This window comes from Ahaetulla prasina, chromosome 5 (genome assembly GCF_028640845.1).
Source record: "Ahaetulla prasina isolate Xishuangbanna chromosome 5, ASM2864084v1, whole genome shotgun sequence".
In the NCBI taxonomy this organism is placed as follows: Eukaryota; Metazoa; Chordata; class Lepidosauria; order Squamata; family Colubridae; genus Ahaetulla; species Ahaetulla prasina.
Genome location: NC_080543.1, coordinates 43,212,569 through 43,229,369, shown reverse-complemented (window position 1 = coordinate 43,229,369; position 16,801 = coordinate 43,212,569). Strand labels below are relative to the sequence as shown.

The 16,801-nt window shown below is 41.4% G+C and overlaps 1 protein-coding gene across 1 annotated transcript; it reads left to right on the top strand.

Moving 5' to 3' along the window:
* The first annotated feature begins 5,413 nt into the window (after positions 1-5,413).
* TIMMDC1 (translocase of inner mitochondrial membrane domain containing 1) lies at positions 5,414-15,892 on the top strand. The gene is made up of 7 exons (XM_058186937.1): positions 5,414-5,609; positions 8,021-8,186; positions 9,347-9,435; positions 10,671-10,738; positions 12,097-12,175; positions 13,363-13,473; positions 15,501-15,892. Exons 1-7 carry the CDS (start codon positions 5,461-5,463, stop codon positions 15,574-15,576), a joined length of 738 nt encoding a protein of 245 aa, XP_058042920.1. The 5' UTR covers positions 5,414-5,460; the 3' UTR covers positions 15,577-15,892.
* The last annotated feature ends 909 nt before the right edge of the window (positions 15,893-16,801 follow it).

Genomic DNA, 16,801 nt, shown 5'->3' with positions numbered 1-16,801 from the left:
GAGCAACTCATCCGTGGGGTCAGAGACATCCGTTTGCGAAGGCGGCTGCTATCAAAGAGCAACCTAACGCTGGCAAACGCTCTGGACGAAGCCAGAGCCCATGAGATGTCTACCCAAGCGGCGGAGACTCTGCAAAAGCCGCTCGCACCGAAGGCGAACACGAGACCAACCCCTGTACACGACGTATGTAAAGAGGCCCAGACCGATTCAGACGGTGAGGATGAGGAAGGGGTTTGTCGTACCGAGAGACGGGACAAAGACGACAGAGAGGACTGCGGAAGTTGCGGAGGGCAACACCAGCGCCAACATTGCAAATTTAAGGACGCTACATGTCGGCGGTGCGAGAGGAAGGGGCATCTGGCTCAAGTCTGTCGAGCACCTCAACCTTCCCGCCGAAAATTCAAACCGGCCAATCAGAGCACGGGATCGGCAAGGCGACCCGTGATTGGCTCAAACAAGAAAGGCGCGAACTTGAATCGCACGACTGTAATCATAGGCCGCGCCGAAACCAAGGTGGAGAAGAAAATCTTCACCAAACCCAGAATAGAAGGAGTGCCGTGCCGACTAGAAGTAGACACCGGGTCAGCGATCACAATCATGTCCTGGGACACTTTTGCGAAAGCTTTGCCCAAGGTCGCAAAACGCCATCTGCAAAAGCAACGTCTACGAGTCCACGACTACCAAGGGAATCGCATCCCTGTTCGAGGGACCACCTCCGTCCGAGTCGAGTACGGACCACATAAGAAGACCCTGCCCATCACAATCGTCGAAGGAACCCTGCCAAGTCTGTTGGGACTAGACTGGTTCCGTGCATTGGGCATGGGAGTGACTGGCATCTACAAAAGTGACGTTAACCTTAAAGATGCACTCATGTGTGAATTCGAGGATGTGTTCAAGGACTGCCTGGGCAAGTACAAGGGGACCCCTATTTCCTTTAATCTAGACCCCAGGTAGCCCCTATTAGGTTAAAAGCAAGGAGGGTCCCTTTGCCCTTAAACCCAAGATTGATAGGAGTTAGACAAGTTAATAAGGCAGGGATATTGGTACCAGTAGACCATGCTAAATGGGAGACGCCAATCGTCACCCCAGTAAAACCAGATGGGTCAATTAGAATCTGCGCTGATTACAAGGCAACGTTAAACAAAGCCTTGCAAAAAGCGCTTACCCAGTTCCTGTGGTGCAACACTTGCTGCACTCGTTGGGACAAGGGCAGGTTTTGCAAATTAGATTTAGCACAAGCCTATCAACAACTGCCCGTAGACGCAGCCACAGCAGAAGCTCAAACGATTGTGACTCACAGAGGGCTTTCAAGTGCACCCGATTACAGTTTGGGGTGAGTGTGGCACCAGGTCTGTTCAAAACTTAATGGAGCGACTTCTGCAAGGGCTCCCAGGGTAGTTCCCTATTTTGATGATGTGTTGGTGTCAGCAGAAAATTTAGAGGAATTGGGGAGCGTTGAGAAAAGTTCTGGGCATTTTCGGTCAGCGGACTAAAGGTTAAAGTGAACAAATGCCAAATAGGGGTAGAATCCGTAGAGTTTCTGGGCTACAGAATAGACAAGAAGGAATTCACCCCACTGAGAGCAAGGTCAAGGCAATCAGAAAGGCTCCAGCGCCCAAAAACAAAACAGAGCTACAGGCATTCCTGGGTCTAGTGAACTTTCTGCGGTCTTTTTAAAAAATAAGGCAACCGTTGCCGAGCCGCTACATAAGTTGCTAGGGAAAAAGGCTGTTTGGTCCTGGGGAAAATCAGAAGCCAGGGCTTTCGAAGCAGTAAAAAACCTACTCTCGAGTGATAGTCTGCTAATGCAGTACCACAGCAAAATGCCATTGGTTCTAGTATGTGACGCTTCCCCTTACGGAGTGGGGGCTGTGCTCAGCCACAGGCTCCCAAATGGCACAGAAGCCCCAATAGCATTCTATTCCAGAACAATGTCCCCAGCCGAGAGGAACTATAGCCAGCTGGATAGGGAAGCCCTAGCTATAGTGTCTGGGGTAAAGAAGTTTCATGAATACGTGTTCGGCAGAAACTTCGAAATTGTGACTGACCATAGACCACTGCTAGGGCTATTGGCTGGCGACCGGCCCACGCCGGCGGCTCTCTCACCCCGGTTGACCAGGTGGACTATCTTTTTAGCTGCCTACTCCTACAAGCTGCAGCATCGACCGGGAAAAGACTTGGGGCATGCGGACGCTTTAAGCAGATGCCCACTACCAGGGGCGATTGAGGACCCCACTCCGGGGACGCCCATCCTGCTAATTGACTCTTTGGACTCTGGCCCAGTCACATCTAAGGAGGTGGCTCGGGCATCATACCGGGACATTACTGTGAGGACTGTACTCGGTTGGGTACAAAGAGGGTGGCCCGCTGCGCCGGGCGAGCGTTTTAAGGAATTTGTAAAAACGTGGGAACTCTCGGCTCAAGGGGTGCCTGCTATGGGCGATCGCGTGGTGATCCCGGAGAAATTGAGGAAAGGTATTGGACCTCCTCCACGAGGTCACCCAGGGATCGTAAGGATGAAGGGCTAGCTAGAAGCTATGTGTGGTGGCCACTAATGGACTCAGAAATTGCTGAGAGGGTAGGAAATGCCAGGCGTGCCAAGAGTCAGACCTCTACCCCAACGGCCCCGGTCAGGGAATGGGAAAGACCCCAAGGGCCCTGGTCGAGAATCCACATTGATTTTGCCGGCCCTTTCCACGGCCAAACTTTCCTAGTGGTAGTCGATGCCTATTCTAAATGGCTGGAAATCATTCTCATGAAATCCATGACAGCCGAGGCCGTAATCGCAGCCCTACGGCACCTATTTGCAACCCATGGGTTGCCCGACACGCTAGTCTCCGATAACGGCCCGCAATTCACGGCAACACAGTTTGATGAGTACTTGGCAGAAGAGGGCATCCGGCATGCCCTCTCGGCGCCTTTCCACCCTGCGACGAATGGCCTTGCAGAGCGTTCCGTCCGGAGCGCTAAGGCGGCATTGTCCAGACTCAACCCAGGCGACTGGCAAACAAAGATAGCTTTCTTCCTGGCCGTTCAACATAGAACCCCCAGCACTGCTACAGGCAGAAGCCCCGCCGAATTATTGATGGGACGGAAACTCCGGTGCCCACTGGACCGCTTAAATCCCCATTACACACCAGAGGGTTACAAGGGGGAACTGGAAAAAACGAGAGAAATGAGCATAGGCGACCGAGTGTGGGCCCGCAACTATGGGGACGGCCCAAGTTGGCTAGCAGGGCAAATCATAAAAGCAACTGGCCCAAAATCATACTTAGTTGAGTTAATAGACAACCGCGTATGGAGGCGCCACATAGATCAGATAAGGAAACGAATAGCCGGACAACCCGAGCTAAATGAGACAGATCATGACCACTCATTATTTGAACCCACAGTTGACCAAAACCCGGGGGAGGCGCAAGACTTAGCTGAGTTCCCGGAGGTCCAGCGACGCCATCAGGTTCCCGATGGAAACAGCAGGAAAACTCTGCAGTAATCCAAGGCCGGATGGCCTAGAAAAAGAGTCTGCAGTAATCCAAGGCCGGATGGCCTAGAAAAAGAGTCTGCAAGTAATCCGGGGCCGGTTGGCCTAGAGAAAGAGCTGGGAGGAGCAAACAGCCCCTCCGACCAGCTCAACCCACTCCCAAAGACTGAACCGCGCAGGTCAGAACGAATCAGGAGACGCCCAGGTTATTTGCGTGACTACGTCGAAAAATAACATGTAAATAATATGTAAATAGAGGTAAAGTGTTTTCTGGGAGGGGAGGAGTGTTATGTATCTTTAAATATTTAAGGGAAACAAGCACGTTGCTGATTTGTTGAAGCCGCCAGTTGAACTGTATATAAGGAGAGGTTTTTCCCCAGCCACGCTGCTGGGTTCACCCTATATTAAAGAGCTGTTGTCACTACCCTGGTCTCCAGCCTCGTTACTTCCCGAACTTAACAGTTGCAACATCAAAAATGTCCAAAAGATTAATTCAAATTAAAGAATTAATCTATTTCACTATGGGTTTGTGTTTTCTGAGTGTTTTAGCTCTTTAAATTTCACATTCATATGCCATCTTGGATCCCTTTAGTCAGATTTTATAGCAAAACAGATCTGACTTTAAAAGAACCAAAAGGGAGTCCCATTTACATCTACACAATACAGTAAACCTAAAATGTCATTTAAAGAACTATTCATTGGGATTCAAATGCTATGACTTTCATGCTGAGTCAGTGGTTTGCACACAGCTTAAACATCTTTTCCAGCTTTCATCTTCCACCTTTATGTAGAGGTTGCTTCAGGCTATTACTATGCTAATGGTTGAAAGTATATTAATCAAAAGAACTATTCCGTTTTGAACTTGTATGAGTTCTGGGTTCCTGTGTTACATTTCCTGCATTAATCAACCACTACCATATTTAGGATAAATTTTAATAATTTAAAATAGGACAGGCAATCTTTTCAGAATGGTGAGCTATCAGTTCCCTGGCAAGTGGAGTGCACAGGATTGAACTGGGGGGTTCTTGGTGCTCTGTGATCTTGGTTGTTTCCTTGCAGATGTTTCATTACCAAATTAAGCAGCAGCCTTGCAACCATAGATGCAACACATTTTTAAAGCAGAGGTCTCCAACCTTGGCAACTTTAAGGCTTGTGGACTTCAACTCCCAGAATTCCTCAGCCAGCAAATTCTGGGAGTTGGAAGTCCACAAGTCTTAAAGGGACCAAGGTTGGAGATCCCTGCTTTAAAGGATGCAGTACTGATGAGAAGTGCATGTTGTTCATCTGTATTGGAGTAGGATTAAGAGGCAAAACATGTTTAAAGCTTTTCCTATATAGTTCTCACAAACAACAGATCTTTGTCCACTGAGTCTTGTTTAAGCAGAGAACCTTTTGAAGGACGTTCTGGATTCCCGTCTGCAGCGCAAAACCAGTAACAGAAATTTCACCAGTAGAACTCAAAAGAAAGTTGAAAGGTGGGGGAAAATGCAATTGCGGAAATCACGGATGCAAGGAGCGAGTTTCCGAAGTGTTGGACAGAAAAAGTTTGAAAGGCTAAGAACAAAGACCTGGCTGGTGAGGAAAGGAAGAATAAAGGGTATTTTGTTTTGCTTTTTTCCGATTAAAAAGAATAAAGGAGATGGCACCGAGGATTTAAAAATGACGTATTTCTAACCGCAGGCAGATACAAAGGAGAGAGGGGAGGCAAGAGAGAGAAAGGAGGACGGAAGGACTTTCATCGTTGTTGTTTTTTTAAAGAAACAGTGCGGGAATCATGCTATTTCTAAAGATTTTACAAAAAGAAAAATACCGCCCGCTTTCCAGCGCCGGTTCTTTTTCCACGCTTCGTTTCTCCTACGGGGTACGAAGAGGTTGCGCTACGTCTTCCAAGCCGACAGAGCGGCGCTCTTTTCTTTTCGAGGTTTTAATGCTTAGAAGGGACAGTCTCGCGAAGACTTCCTGGGCAAGTGCCGGCAAATATGGAGCGGCCAGGAGAGAGGACGGCACGGTCGCTGACAGGGTTGGATGAAGAAAACGCCGCTCCAGTCCCTGAGCTGCTGGGATCGCCACTTTCGTTGCAGGCCCCGGACTCGGGCTGGGAACGACTTCGAGAGCTCTTTCGGCGGAAGTAAGTGCATAGCCGAGAAGAGCCTTAGCGAAAACAACAAATGCAAGCTATTTTATCTTTGCTGGCATAACTATATGAAATTAGACTAGACTAGACTAGACTAGAATAGAATAGAATAGAATAGAATAGAATAGAATTTTATTGGCCAAGTGTGATTGGACACACAAGGAATTTGTCTTGGTGCATATGCTCTCAGTGTACATAAAAGAAAAGATACGTTCATCAAGGTACAACATTTACAACACAATTGATGGTCAATATATCAATATAAATCATAAGGATTGCCAGCAACAAGTTATAGTCATACAGTCATAAGTGGAAGGAGATGGGTGATGGGAACAATGAGAAGATTAATAATAGTGCAGATTTAGTAATATCTTGATAGTGTTGAGGGAATTGTTTGTTTAGCAGAGTGATGGCCTTCGGGAAAAAACTGTTCTTGTGTCTAGTTATTCTGGAGTGCAGTGCTCTATAGCAGGGGTGAAATCTAAATTTTTTTTGCTACCTGTTCTGTGGGTGTGGCTTGGTGGGTGGGTGTGACCTGTGACTGAGTGGGTGTGGCCAACTCAATGGCACTCACAGCCATGCCCACTCAGTCACAACCCCCCCATCAAGCCACGCCCACAGAACCCAGTAGGGAAAAAAAATTAATTTCTATTCTGCCTTTTCCCTTTTTGCGAGATGCCTGCAACTGCAGCTTCTCTGCCCGCTTGCCACCCACTCGCCACCTGTTCTCCCTTCACCTTGGGTCGGGGCCCGGGGCCCAGGGATGCACCATTCCCCGAGGCCCCGGAGCCGCCACCTGCCTCAACGGGGTTGGAATGCACCATTCCCCAACTCCGGCCTTTCTCTGGAGCTGCCGCCCACTCACCGCCTGCTCGCCGCCTGCTCGCCGCCTGCTCTCCCTTCGCCTTTGGTCAGGGGCCGGGGCCCAGGGATGCCCCATTCCCTGAGGCCCTGGAGTCACCCCCTGCTTGCTGCCTCCTCAACCGGGTCGGGGAATGCACCATTCCCCGACACCAGCCTTGTCCCGGATCCACCGCCCGCTCTTCCTTCGCCATGTGGCATATATTTACTTTCGTCCAGCGGCTGGCTGCCAGGAAAGGCAAGTGTCCAAAAGTTACCGGAGTTGCTCTCCTTGAATATGCCGCCTTGTTCTATGCGCTGGCTGCGCAAGCACACACCCAACCTGCCGCTGATAAATAAATGAAATAAACGGTGTGCGCTTGCGCAACCGGTGCATGGAACAAGCAGCAATGGCGGCGGCATATTCAAGGAGAGTGACTCCAGTAACTTTTGGACGCTTGCCTTTTCTGACAGCCAGCCACTGGAGGAAAGTAAGTATACACTGCGTGACGAAGGAAGAGCAGGCAGTGGCTCCGGGACAAGGTTGATGTCGGGGAATGGTGCATTCCCCGACCCGGTTGAGGCAGGCGGCGAGCAGGGGGTGGCTCTGGGGTCTCGGGGGAATGAGGTATCCCTGGGCCCCGACCAAAGGCGAAGGGCGAACAGGCGGCGAGCGGGCAGCAAGTGGGCAAAGGAAGAGTGGGAGGCGGCTCTGGGGAAAGGCCGGAGTTAGGGAATGGTGCATTCCCTGACCCGGTTGGGGCAGGCGACTGCTCTGGTGCCTCGGGGAATGGGCCCTGGCCCCTGACCTAAGGGCGAGCAGGTGGCGAGCTGCCTTCCCGGTGTTCCGGTGTCCAGCTTGCGAAGGCTGGACTGTGGGCCGTGGACTGGTTCGGGGGCGTGGCCAGCCAGCGATTGCTACCGGATCGGCGAACCAGAACCAATCTCTGCTACCTACTTGCCCGATCCGGTAGCATTTCACCCCTGCTCTTTAGCATCATTTTGAGGGTAGGAGTTGAAACAGTTTATGTCCAGGATGTGAGGGGTCTGTAAATATTTTCACAGCCCACTTTTTGACTCGTGCAGTATACAGGTCCTCAATGGAAGGCAGGTTGGTAGCAATTGTTTTTTCTGCAGTTCTAATTATCCTCTGAAGTCTGTGTCTTTCTTGTTGGGTTGCAGAACAAAACCAGACAGTAATAGAGGTGCAGATGACAGACTCAATAATTCCTCTGTAGAACTGTATCAGCAGCTCCTTGGGCAGCTTGAACTTTCTGAGTTGGCGCAGAAAGAACATTCTTTGTTGTGCTTTTTTGATGATGGTTTTGATGTTAGCTGTTCATTTTAGATCTTGCAATATGGTAGAACTTAGAAATTTGAAAATCTCTACTGTTGATACTGTGTTGTCTAACATTGTAATTCAAGAATGAAATGCTTTTTTTGAAATCAGACTCCAGCCTCCCCCCTCCCTGCATATCCCAGCAATTATTATTCCAAAGGACATAGATAATTTCATTAAACAGTTTCTGAATACATTTCCTGAATTGTTGTTTGTTTCTTTGCAGTGAACAACGGGAATACCCAGAAGAATTAATCTATATTGTTAAAGCAACATTTACAGCGGGTATAGTTGGCTTTGTCTATGGCGGTATACCTGGATATGTAAATGCCAAAAAACAGTACATTGAGCAATGTGGAGGAGAACTCTACCATAATCGGCTGGATGCTGTGGTATGGACATATATATATCTGGCAAAAATAGAACACACATTTAAGTGTAATCCTTTAAATAGGTTTTTTTTTTTGTTACTTGCTGCCTTGTATATGAGAAACAAAAATCAGAATCAAGCACTACAGAGGGACATTTTGGGTAATATATTTTCACTAATAACATTTTTGAATGAAATGTTGCAAATCACATATTAAAAGAATATTCTTTTAAATATTAAATATTAATATATATATATATACATATATACATATATACATATACATATATATATATATATATATATATATATATATATACATTATTTGCATCTTAATTTATGGTATTAAATTCAGTTCACAATTAACAGTAAAACTGTTTTTAGTGATCATGTTTATTTAATGTTACGTTATGTAACTTCCAGTAATGGAAATTTGGGTGAGTATACATTATTTTTACAAAACAGACAAAACAGAAAATTGTATATGGAATTTATAGAGCTTTTGTGTGGTTTCTACCATGTTTCTCAGAAAATAAGACCGAGGCTGAAAAATAAACACTTGGGCTTATTTATCGAGGCAGTCTTACTTTTTCTGAGGTGCAGCAGGCCAGACTCTGTGAGCTGGATGTGCCATGGACACATCATCACCTCCATTCTAAACCTTCAGGGGAAGAAAATGGGGAGTGGTATTTTCCTGCCTGTCATCTATTCCTCAACCTCAGCACAGACTGAGGGAAGAGTAGCAGGCAGGAAAATCCCCCTCCCCATTTTCCTCCTGTTTGCCAAAAAGCCTCCCTTGAGTCTCCCAAAAAGAGGGAAAAAATCAAAGCAGCTGGCCGCAAAGCTGCTGGCTTAGGGGAAGCAGCCCAACAAGCAGAAGCGCTGCACCCAGAAAGAGAAGGACAAAAGCGGTATTTGTGTTGCCCCAAGGGGCCAGCGGGCTGTAGCTGCAGTCAGACAGTCGTGTTTGCCCCACGCCGCCACTCATGCTGGACATGACCACCCCCCGGGGTTATTTTCAGCATAGGAGTAATATTAGGCTCACCCTCAAAAAATTAGGATTGGGCTTATTGGGGTGGGTCATGTTTTCAGGGAAACACAGTATTATCACACTTTGAGTTCACATTACTAATGGATATAGAATGCCTTAACACCATATAATTTTGCTTACTTTCTCCAAAGCAATCTATGCAACGTATAGCAAACAGAGGATTCATCCGATATGGTTGGCGGTGGAGCTGGAGAATTGCTGCTTTTGTGGCAATATTCAAGTAAGCATATTTTTTATTACCTATGGGAGATGAGCAGGAGCCTATTTTCATGATACATGATCCTACAGTTCAACAATAACCTACAATTCTAGGGTAATATTGTAATTTATGAATATTAGATACAAAATGGTTACTGTGCCCCTTCTACTGTTTCTGCATTTCTAATTCTCTTTTATTTTCTCAGTAGCTTATTTCTTTTCTCAAATATACTATAGAGAAAAATATAATTAAAATAGAACTAAGAACTAAGTAAAAATCAGGGCTTGGTTATGTCTTCTGCTTCCAAAAGCAATTATATAATAGTTCCCTTCCAAGAAAAAATAAAAGAAGATTGTCAAAATCAAGACAAATTTGTAAAAGTGTTACTTTTGTGAGAACATAGAGGCCACTTGGAGATCTGACTTGCATTGTTATAGATCCTTTGTACAAATCAGTTTTCTGATTCCACAATCCTAGAATGTTAGCTTTCTAAAAAGAGTGGTTACATTTCAAATTGGCCATAGGTGATTTGCTCCCTAGAAGATAGTCCAATTTCTTCTTCCTTATTTGCAAGTGGCCTCATTATTTAGGTTCTGTTCCAGCTCAGCAATTAATGGTGTCAGGCCCTTAGATAACAAGTATCATAAACACACAAATAGAATGAAGGGGGGCAGATGTGCAAGCTGGCGAAGAGTCTTCAAGATTGAATTCAGGACAATTTTGGAAATCTGGATTTGTATAGGATTTGTTAATATATAACCTTTTTTCTACCTAATATTTCTTTGAAACAGGATCATCAATGTTTCTTCTTGGAAATAGAAATGCAATGCATTATTAAACAATAAAAACATCATCATTAAAATTTAATATTCTTATCTCATTTTGCTAAATTACTCCAAATCCACAAAGTAGAACTTCACATTCATTATCGCAAATAAGATCTACATTATATATGAACTTTCCTCTGGGTAGATATTCATGAAGATGAAAAATACAGTTACTATACCTTGTGAATTATGCTTCAAGCCATAAGTATGTTCACTGAGAAATAGATTTTTTTTATTGATATGTGAACTCTGATGTAAAACATTTCACAGTATATAATTATATATTTCATCCCATTTAAGAAAATATGTATTTTATTTGCAAAGTACAAAAATACCTAGCCAGAAAAACAACAAGCCAAATGTTTTGACTTTTCAGAATTTCTTCCTAAAGTTCTTGTTCTTTCTTCCATATTATTTATCTCCTTTCAGCACAGTGAATACTGGCTTGTCCGTATATCGTGATAAAAGTACCCTTGGTCACTATACCATTGCTGGAGGTAAGAAAAAATTAACACCAGAGTTATATTTTGATCTGTGTTATATTTTGAGTTATTCATATACTCAAAAATATATATCCCATAGATCTTGATCTAAATGTTCTATAAGTATAAACTGGCTGTTTGGAAACTGCAGCAACCCTTTGATATAGAAAGGCTCTGCTGAATTTTGATTGAAGTTTCCTAAAAGAACCTGGTTAACTAATAAGATGAACCAAATATTTTATTGTGGCTTTCTCCATAATCTGCTTTTATTTCAGCTTGAGTTGTGCAAGCATCCTGTAATAGCTTACATGCTGAAATGAATGGTGTTTTTTTTACTTTTTTACTTACTACTTTGTAAATTGAAATAACATTGCTTCCAGATGTTACTGACAACACCTTTAAATTTTTGAAATTACTCACTACAACTTTCAGTTTCAATGTTGAAGGATACTGGATACTGAAAAACCATAAATCCTCCATACTGCTGTTGCTCTCACCATACAGGCACGTACACAGTATAGCAGAACATATCATAAGATATTACCGTTTTCCTTGGTTTCTTCTTTTTTTTTTCATATTTTTTTCAGGTTTCTGAAAAAAAATCTAACGCTTATAGTTACTTTCCCTAATGCCCAATTACAGTAACGAATTGAGTTGAAATTTAGGTTTGTTTATTATTTCTGCTATGTGCCTATTGAGCCCAGAATTTTCCTAACACTGAATGAAGCATCAAATTGATCCTGGAATCTGCTGTTTCATATATACGTCTGGAAGGAAGTGCTATTTTCTTTTTCACCGAAATGAGGTCTGCTAGCCGTTCCACTTGAATATGCTGTTGGAGACAACTTTTTACAGTTAGTAATTGTAATATGGGAAGTAATATTAGCAGAAAAAAAACTTAAAAACAGTATAATCATTTTTACTACATAAACGTACAGATTTTTAAAAGAAGCTTGGTAGTAAAAGCCATGTTCTAAGTTTTTAAAGTATCCATATGTATACACCAACATTCTAATATTTCTTCCATACGCATCCAACTATAGACAGATACACACATACACACACACACACACACACACACACACACACACACACACACACACAGAGGGAGAGAGAAAGAGAGACTTAAAGATATACATACAGCCCTATAGATGTTTCTGGGTGCATACTATCCGTGCCTTTAGTGTTTGCTGCAGAAGATGTTGCCCTGATTAGTAAAAAGTAGATCTTTGGCATTGAATGTATGATGTGTACAGCCTTGGAGTTACATTTCACTAGACTAGATGAGGATAAGCAGGAAGTGGAAATGACTTAATAGGCACCTTAGAGTACTGAGATTGAACTTGCTTTGTCTGATTGTATTCTATTTCTAGCTTGTACCGGCAGCTTGTTCAGAATGTACTTGGGCTTGAGAGGTCTGATTGGAGGCGGTGTTATTGGAGGAGTCTTGGGGTAGGTGGCTCAAAGAGTGCACACGCGTTAAACCATAGCAGTTATCTGTATTCCTGCCTTTCAGTTGATGTATTTTGATGACATCTAAACTTTTATGTGACAATTTGCTGAATTTTGTAAATATTTTTTTCTTTCTTTCTCATAAATATCCTGGCATACTTGTTTGTCTTTTATGCTCCTGTAGAGTTTTTTTTAACATAAACAGTCTCATTAAATAATCCTTTTTCTACCAGTGCTAAAATGGATAGCAGTGTAAATTGTATTTTAAATAACATCAAGCATTTTTAAAGTAGAGGATCCATTTGTCATTCATTCTGAGACAACCTTTTAGCTTAGAAAGTTCATTATTTAATGGGGTAGTTTCAATATTTTAAATAGAGATTTAGGAAAAATAGACAACTTCAACCATTTCAACTATGTAAGCTACTGTCCACATTTCTTCAGAAGTTTCTGATGCCTCTGTTATTCTTTTCATGATGGAAGAATGAGAAAGCTGCTGGTTTTCCTGAAAGTACCTTAAAATAGTTGTAAGTTTTAGATCTTCTGTTTCCTGGTGAACTTGTAATCCTTTAGAAGTCCCACATGAGTACATCCCTTAGGTAATATAATATTTCTACATAGTAAAAGAAACTAAATATGAAAATCAACATTTATAGTTGATTTGCAAAATCTATAGTTTGTACTTTGGTGAAGAAGCTGCTATAGTATAACTCAGAATCAAAACAATTTAACAGTGTAGTTTTGAACATGGTTACTTAGACTTTTGTTTTCATTTTATTGATTCACTGACATTGCAGAGGGAGAAATTTTAAAAACCTACATTCTTAAGTGCTTTCATTTGAAAAATTAGGATAGAAGGAATGAAGCTAGCTTTTATTTTGATTAGAGACTACCAAACTTTTAATATGTTATAACATAAAAGTAACTGTTGTATTGGATGCTGAATAATAAACATATGCCTAGTAATTTCTTTGTTTGCTTAAAATATTATATATGAAGATGATTTTATTTGTATGATGTATTATACAATTTGGCTTCATTTCCCACATTCCTTTTAAAAGGAAAAGATTTGGGAAAGAGGCAGAGATTTAATGCTAGCAGTTATTGTCTGATCCTTTCATTACCATAATTCCTGCTTGGTTGTGACCCACATAGCTACATTTATTTCCTGTGGTGTTTTTTGGCAGTGGCTCTCTGGGAACATTACTAATGGGACTGCAAAAAGTTGCTGGAGAAACTTTTATTGAGAGAATGAAAAGGAAGAAAAGTGAGCTAAATGCATTAAAGATCGCAAAGTGGTAAGAAACCAGAGTTATTCCTTTATATAAGAAAAAGCTGGGTCTCAGTCTGCATAACTCACAGGTCCTTGCTACTTCCACAATAATGTGACTTGATATTTGTATGCAGTCAGGTATGCAAATGTGATATTATGTGTAGCATGACTTTGCTAAAGAAACTAAATATGAAAATCAACATTTATAGTTGATTTGCAAAATCTATAGTTTGTACTTTGGTGAAGAAGCTGCTACAGTATAACTCAGAATCAAAACAATTTAACAGTGTAGTTTTGAACATGGTTACTTAGAGTTTTGTTTTCATTTTATTGATTCACTGACATTGCAGAGGGAGAAATTTTAAAAACCTACATTCTTAAGTGCTTTCATTTGAAAAATTAGGATAGAAGGAATGAAGCTAGCTTTTATTTTGATTAGAGACTACCAAACTTTTAATATGTTATAACATAAAAGTAATATTGGATGCTGAATAATAAACATATGCCTAGTAATTTCTTTGCTTGCTTAAAATATTATATATGAAGATGATTTTATTTGTATGATGTATTATACAATTTGGCTTCATTTCCCACATTCCTTTTAAAAGGAAAGGATTTGGGAAAGAGGCAGAGATTTAATGCTAGCAGTTATTGTCTGATCCTTTCATTACCATAATTCCTGCTTGGTTGTGACCCACATAGCTACATTTATTTCCTGTGGTGTTTTTTGGCAGTGGCTCTCTGGGAACATTACTAATGGGACTGCAAAAAGTTGCTGGAGAAACTTTTATTGAGAGAATGAAAAGGAAGAAAAGTGAGCTAAATGCATTAAAGATCGCAAAGTGGTAAGAAACCAGAGTTATTCCTTTATATAAGAAAAAGCTGGGTCTCAGTCTGCATAACTCACAGGTCCTTGTTACTTCCACAATAATGTGACTTGATATTTGTATGCAATCAGGTATGCAAATGTGATATTATGTGTAGCATGACTTTGCTAAAGAATTTATATATTTTGACTCCTGCGGCTCCATTTATTCAGTTGATAAAAATATTTTACAAAGTAAATTATGCCAAACCATTTGTTTGTCCTTGATAGAATAAGCTTAAGTACCTAACTAACAACTTATATAAGGTAGCTACTCTTTGAAGTGAGATAAGTATTCTTGATGGTTAACATTAAGTAATATAGCAGGTAATGGAAATGAACAGCCTAATAGTTTTATCCAGAGATTCTCAACCTTGGCTTGAGTTTAAGATATGTGGACTTCAACTCCCAGTATTCCCCAACTAGTCCATACATCTTAAACTTGGTTTGCAAGGTTGCAAAAAACTGGTCTTATCAGTTCAGATAGCCATGGTTTTAACATTCTTAATTGGAAATGTTAATTCCTAATTGGGTCTAGAATTTCCATCATTAAACAAAGTGGTTGTTAGGCAAAATATCATATAACTGTACCACTTAGCAATGGTAGTTCCGGTAGTCTCAGTTGTGTGCTTAGACGAGGACTGCACTGCTGAGGACCTCATGCTTCTCCTGCTTTGCCACACTACCTTCACTTCAACTCTCCTCCCCCATCCCCACCCATTTCTATCTTTTTGACTGCTCTGTACTCCACTGCCTCTGCCACCCTGAGCTGATCTTCGTTGCCTTCTTCCTTCTGCTGCTAACTTGTGCCCAGAAGGCAGCTGCTGGCCTTTCACGAAGCTTCCCTGAGGTCTCCCTGACATCATTCAAGAGACCATATGAGGTCTCCATAGTGTCTTGCGAAGCTGAACAAAATCCCTGGGAGGCCTCACAGAGGGTCAGCAGCTATGCATTCCTTGGCTGGGCATGCCTCTTCTGAAATATGTAGTACTACTAGTATCTACAATTTAAAAAGAAGGTACTCTGGGAGCAAAATCTATTCTTCCTATTGATTTCTATGTGGAAAGATGGGGCTTTTTTGGAGAGAGCATTTAAATTCTCTTCTAATATTAGACATTATAAAAGTTATATATGTACAATTATGTTTGTTATTATCCAGGAATATTGAAGCCTTTTTCTTGGTTTAGGGAAGCCACTCTTGATACCCCTGAAGATATTTCAGAAGGAACAGATAATATCCTACAGGAAAAAGATGGCCGATAATCTTGGAAATTCAAGTTTAAAAATGGACTAGAAGCCCTTTGTTGGACGGGGAGAAGTTTGAATGCCTCTGGACACATTATTAAATATGTGCAGGTGACAACAGAACTTCTTTTTTGTGGTGAAAACAGTAACTTTAATTTCTTTTTAAAAAACAAAGGTGTATAAAAATAATTCCCGGGAATATTCATATAAAACACAAATTTTTAGAAGTACTATTACTGCTCCCTTAACTATAAAAAAAAATCAGTAAATATATTTGAAAGACTATGGCTTTGTTGAGTTTAGAATCCATAATATAAAAGAAGTTTGAAACACACATGTCTCAATATATATACCTTATATCAAATCCATATATTAAGCCAGTACCTCACATTCCCAACACTTCTTTCTAGACAAAGTTGTCTCAGGCTCCTTTATTTCTTAGTGCCACTCCCCTGCCACCAGTGATAATGAGCTGAATTTATTCTATTCCTGCAATTATTACTTAGGAAATAATTATCTCATTTAAATGAATGTTAGGAAAAGAAAATATTTCTATGTCCGAGCAATCTCATCCAGCTCTGTTTTGACTTTCCCATTCTAGCAAACAGTCATGAAATGAAGATGAATAAAAAAACATTTCTCTCAAATATGTAAACTGGTACTGGCATCTAATTAATGCATCAACTGATTTTTTGGGGTCATAAATATAGCAAGGAAGAAACTACATACCACAGTGAGTGATTATGTGAATTAGTTTATGAAGAATTATGGTTGTTAAGTTTGTTATTCGTCAAGCCTATTTCAGCTGACCCAATCATATTTTATTTGCAAGATAATGATTTCAAACATGTTTTCAGAAATAATGCATAAAACATTTAAAACTCTTCTGTTATATGGGTTGCAATATAAGAGTCAACCATTTTTATACATTACACCGAAGAACAGAACTAAATCACTTTATATTTCCTATATAATTTATAAGATGTGTTTGACATTTTTTTGTCTCAACACAGGTTTTAGTCAAGTGCCATTTCAAATACAGTATTTAAGAAGCTTAATGTGAAAATGGGAGAAAAGGTGCTAGAAAATATTTGGGGCAGCATAAAAATGCATTCTTAAAAGAATACATTTTTATGCTGTTTACTTTTTTGAATAACTTTTTTGAAATCAGGATTTCAAAAAAGGTAGCAGTAAAGACTCATGAGCCTGTTATCTGCGTTTTGTAATATATGGATGACTCCCA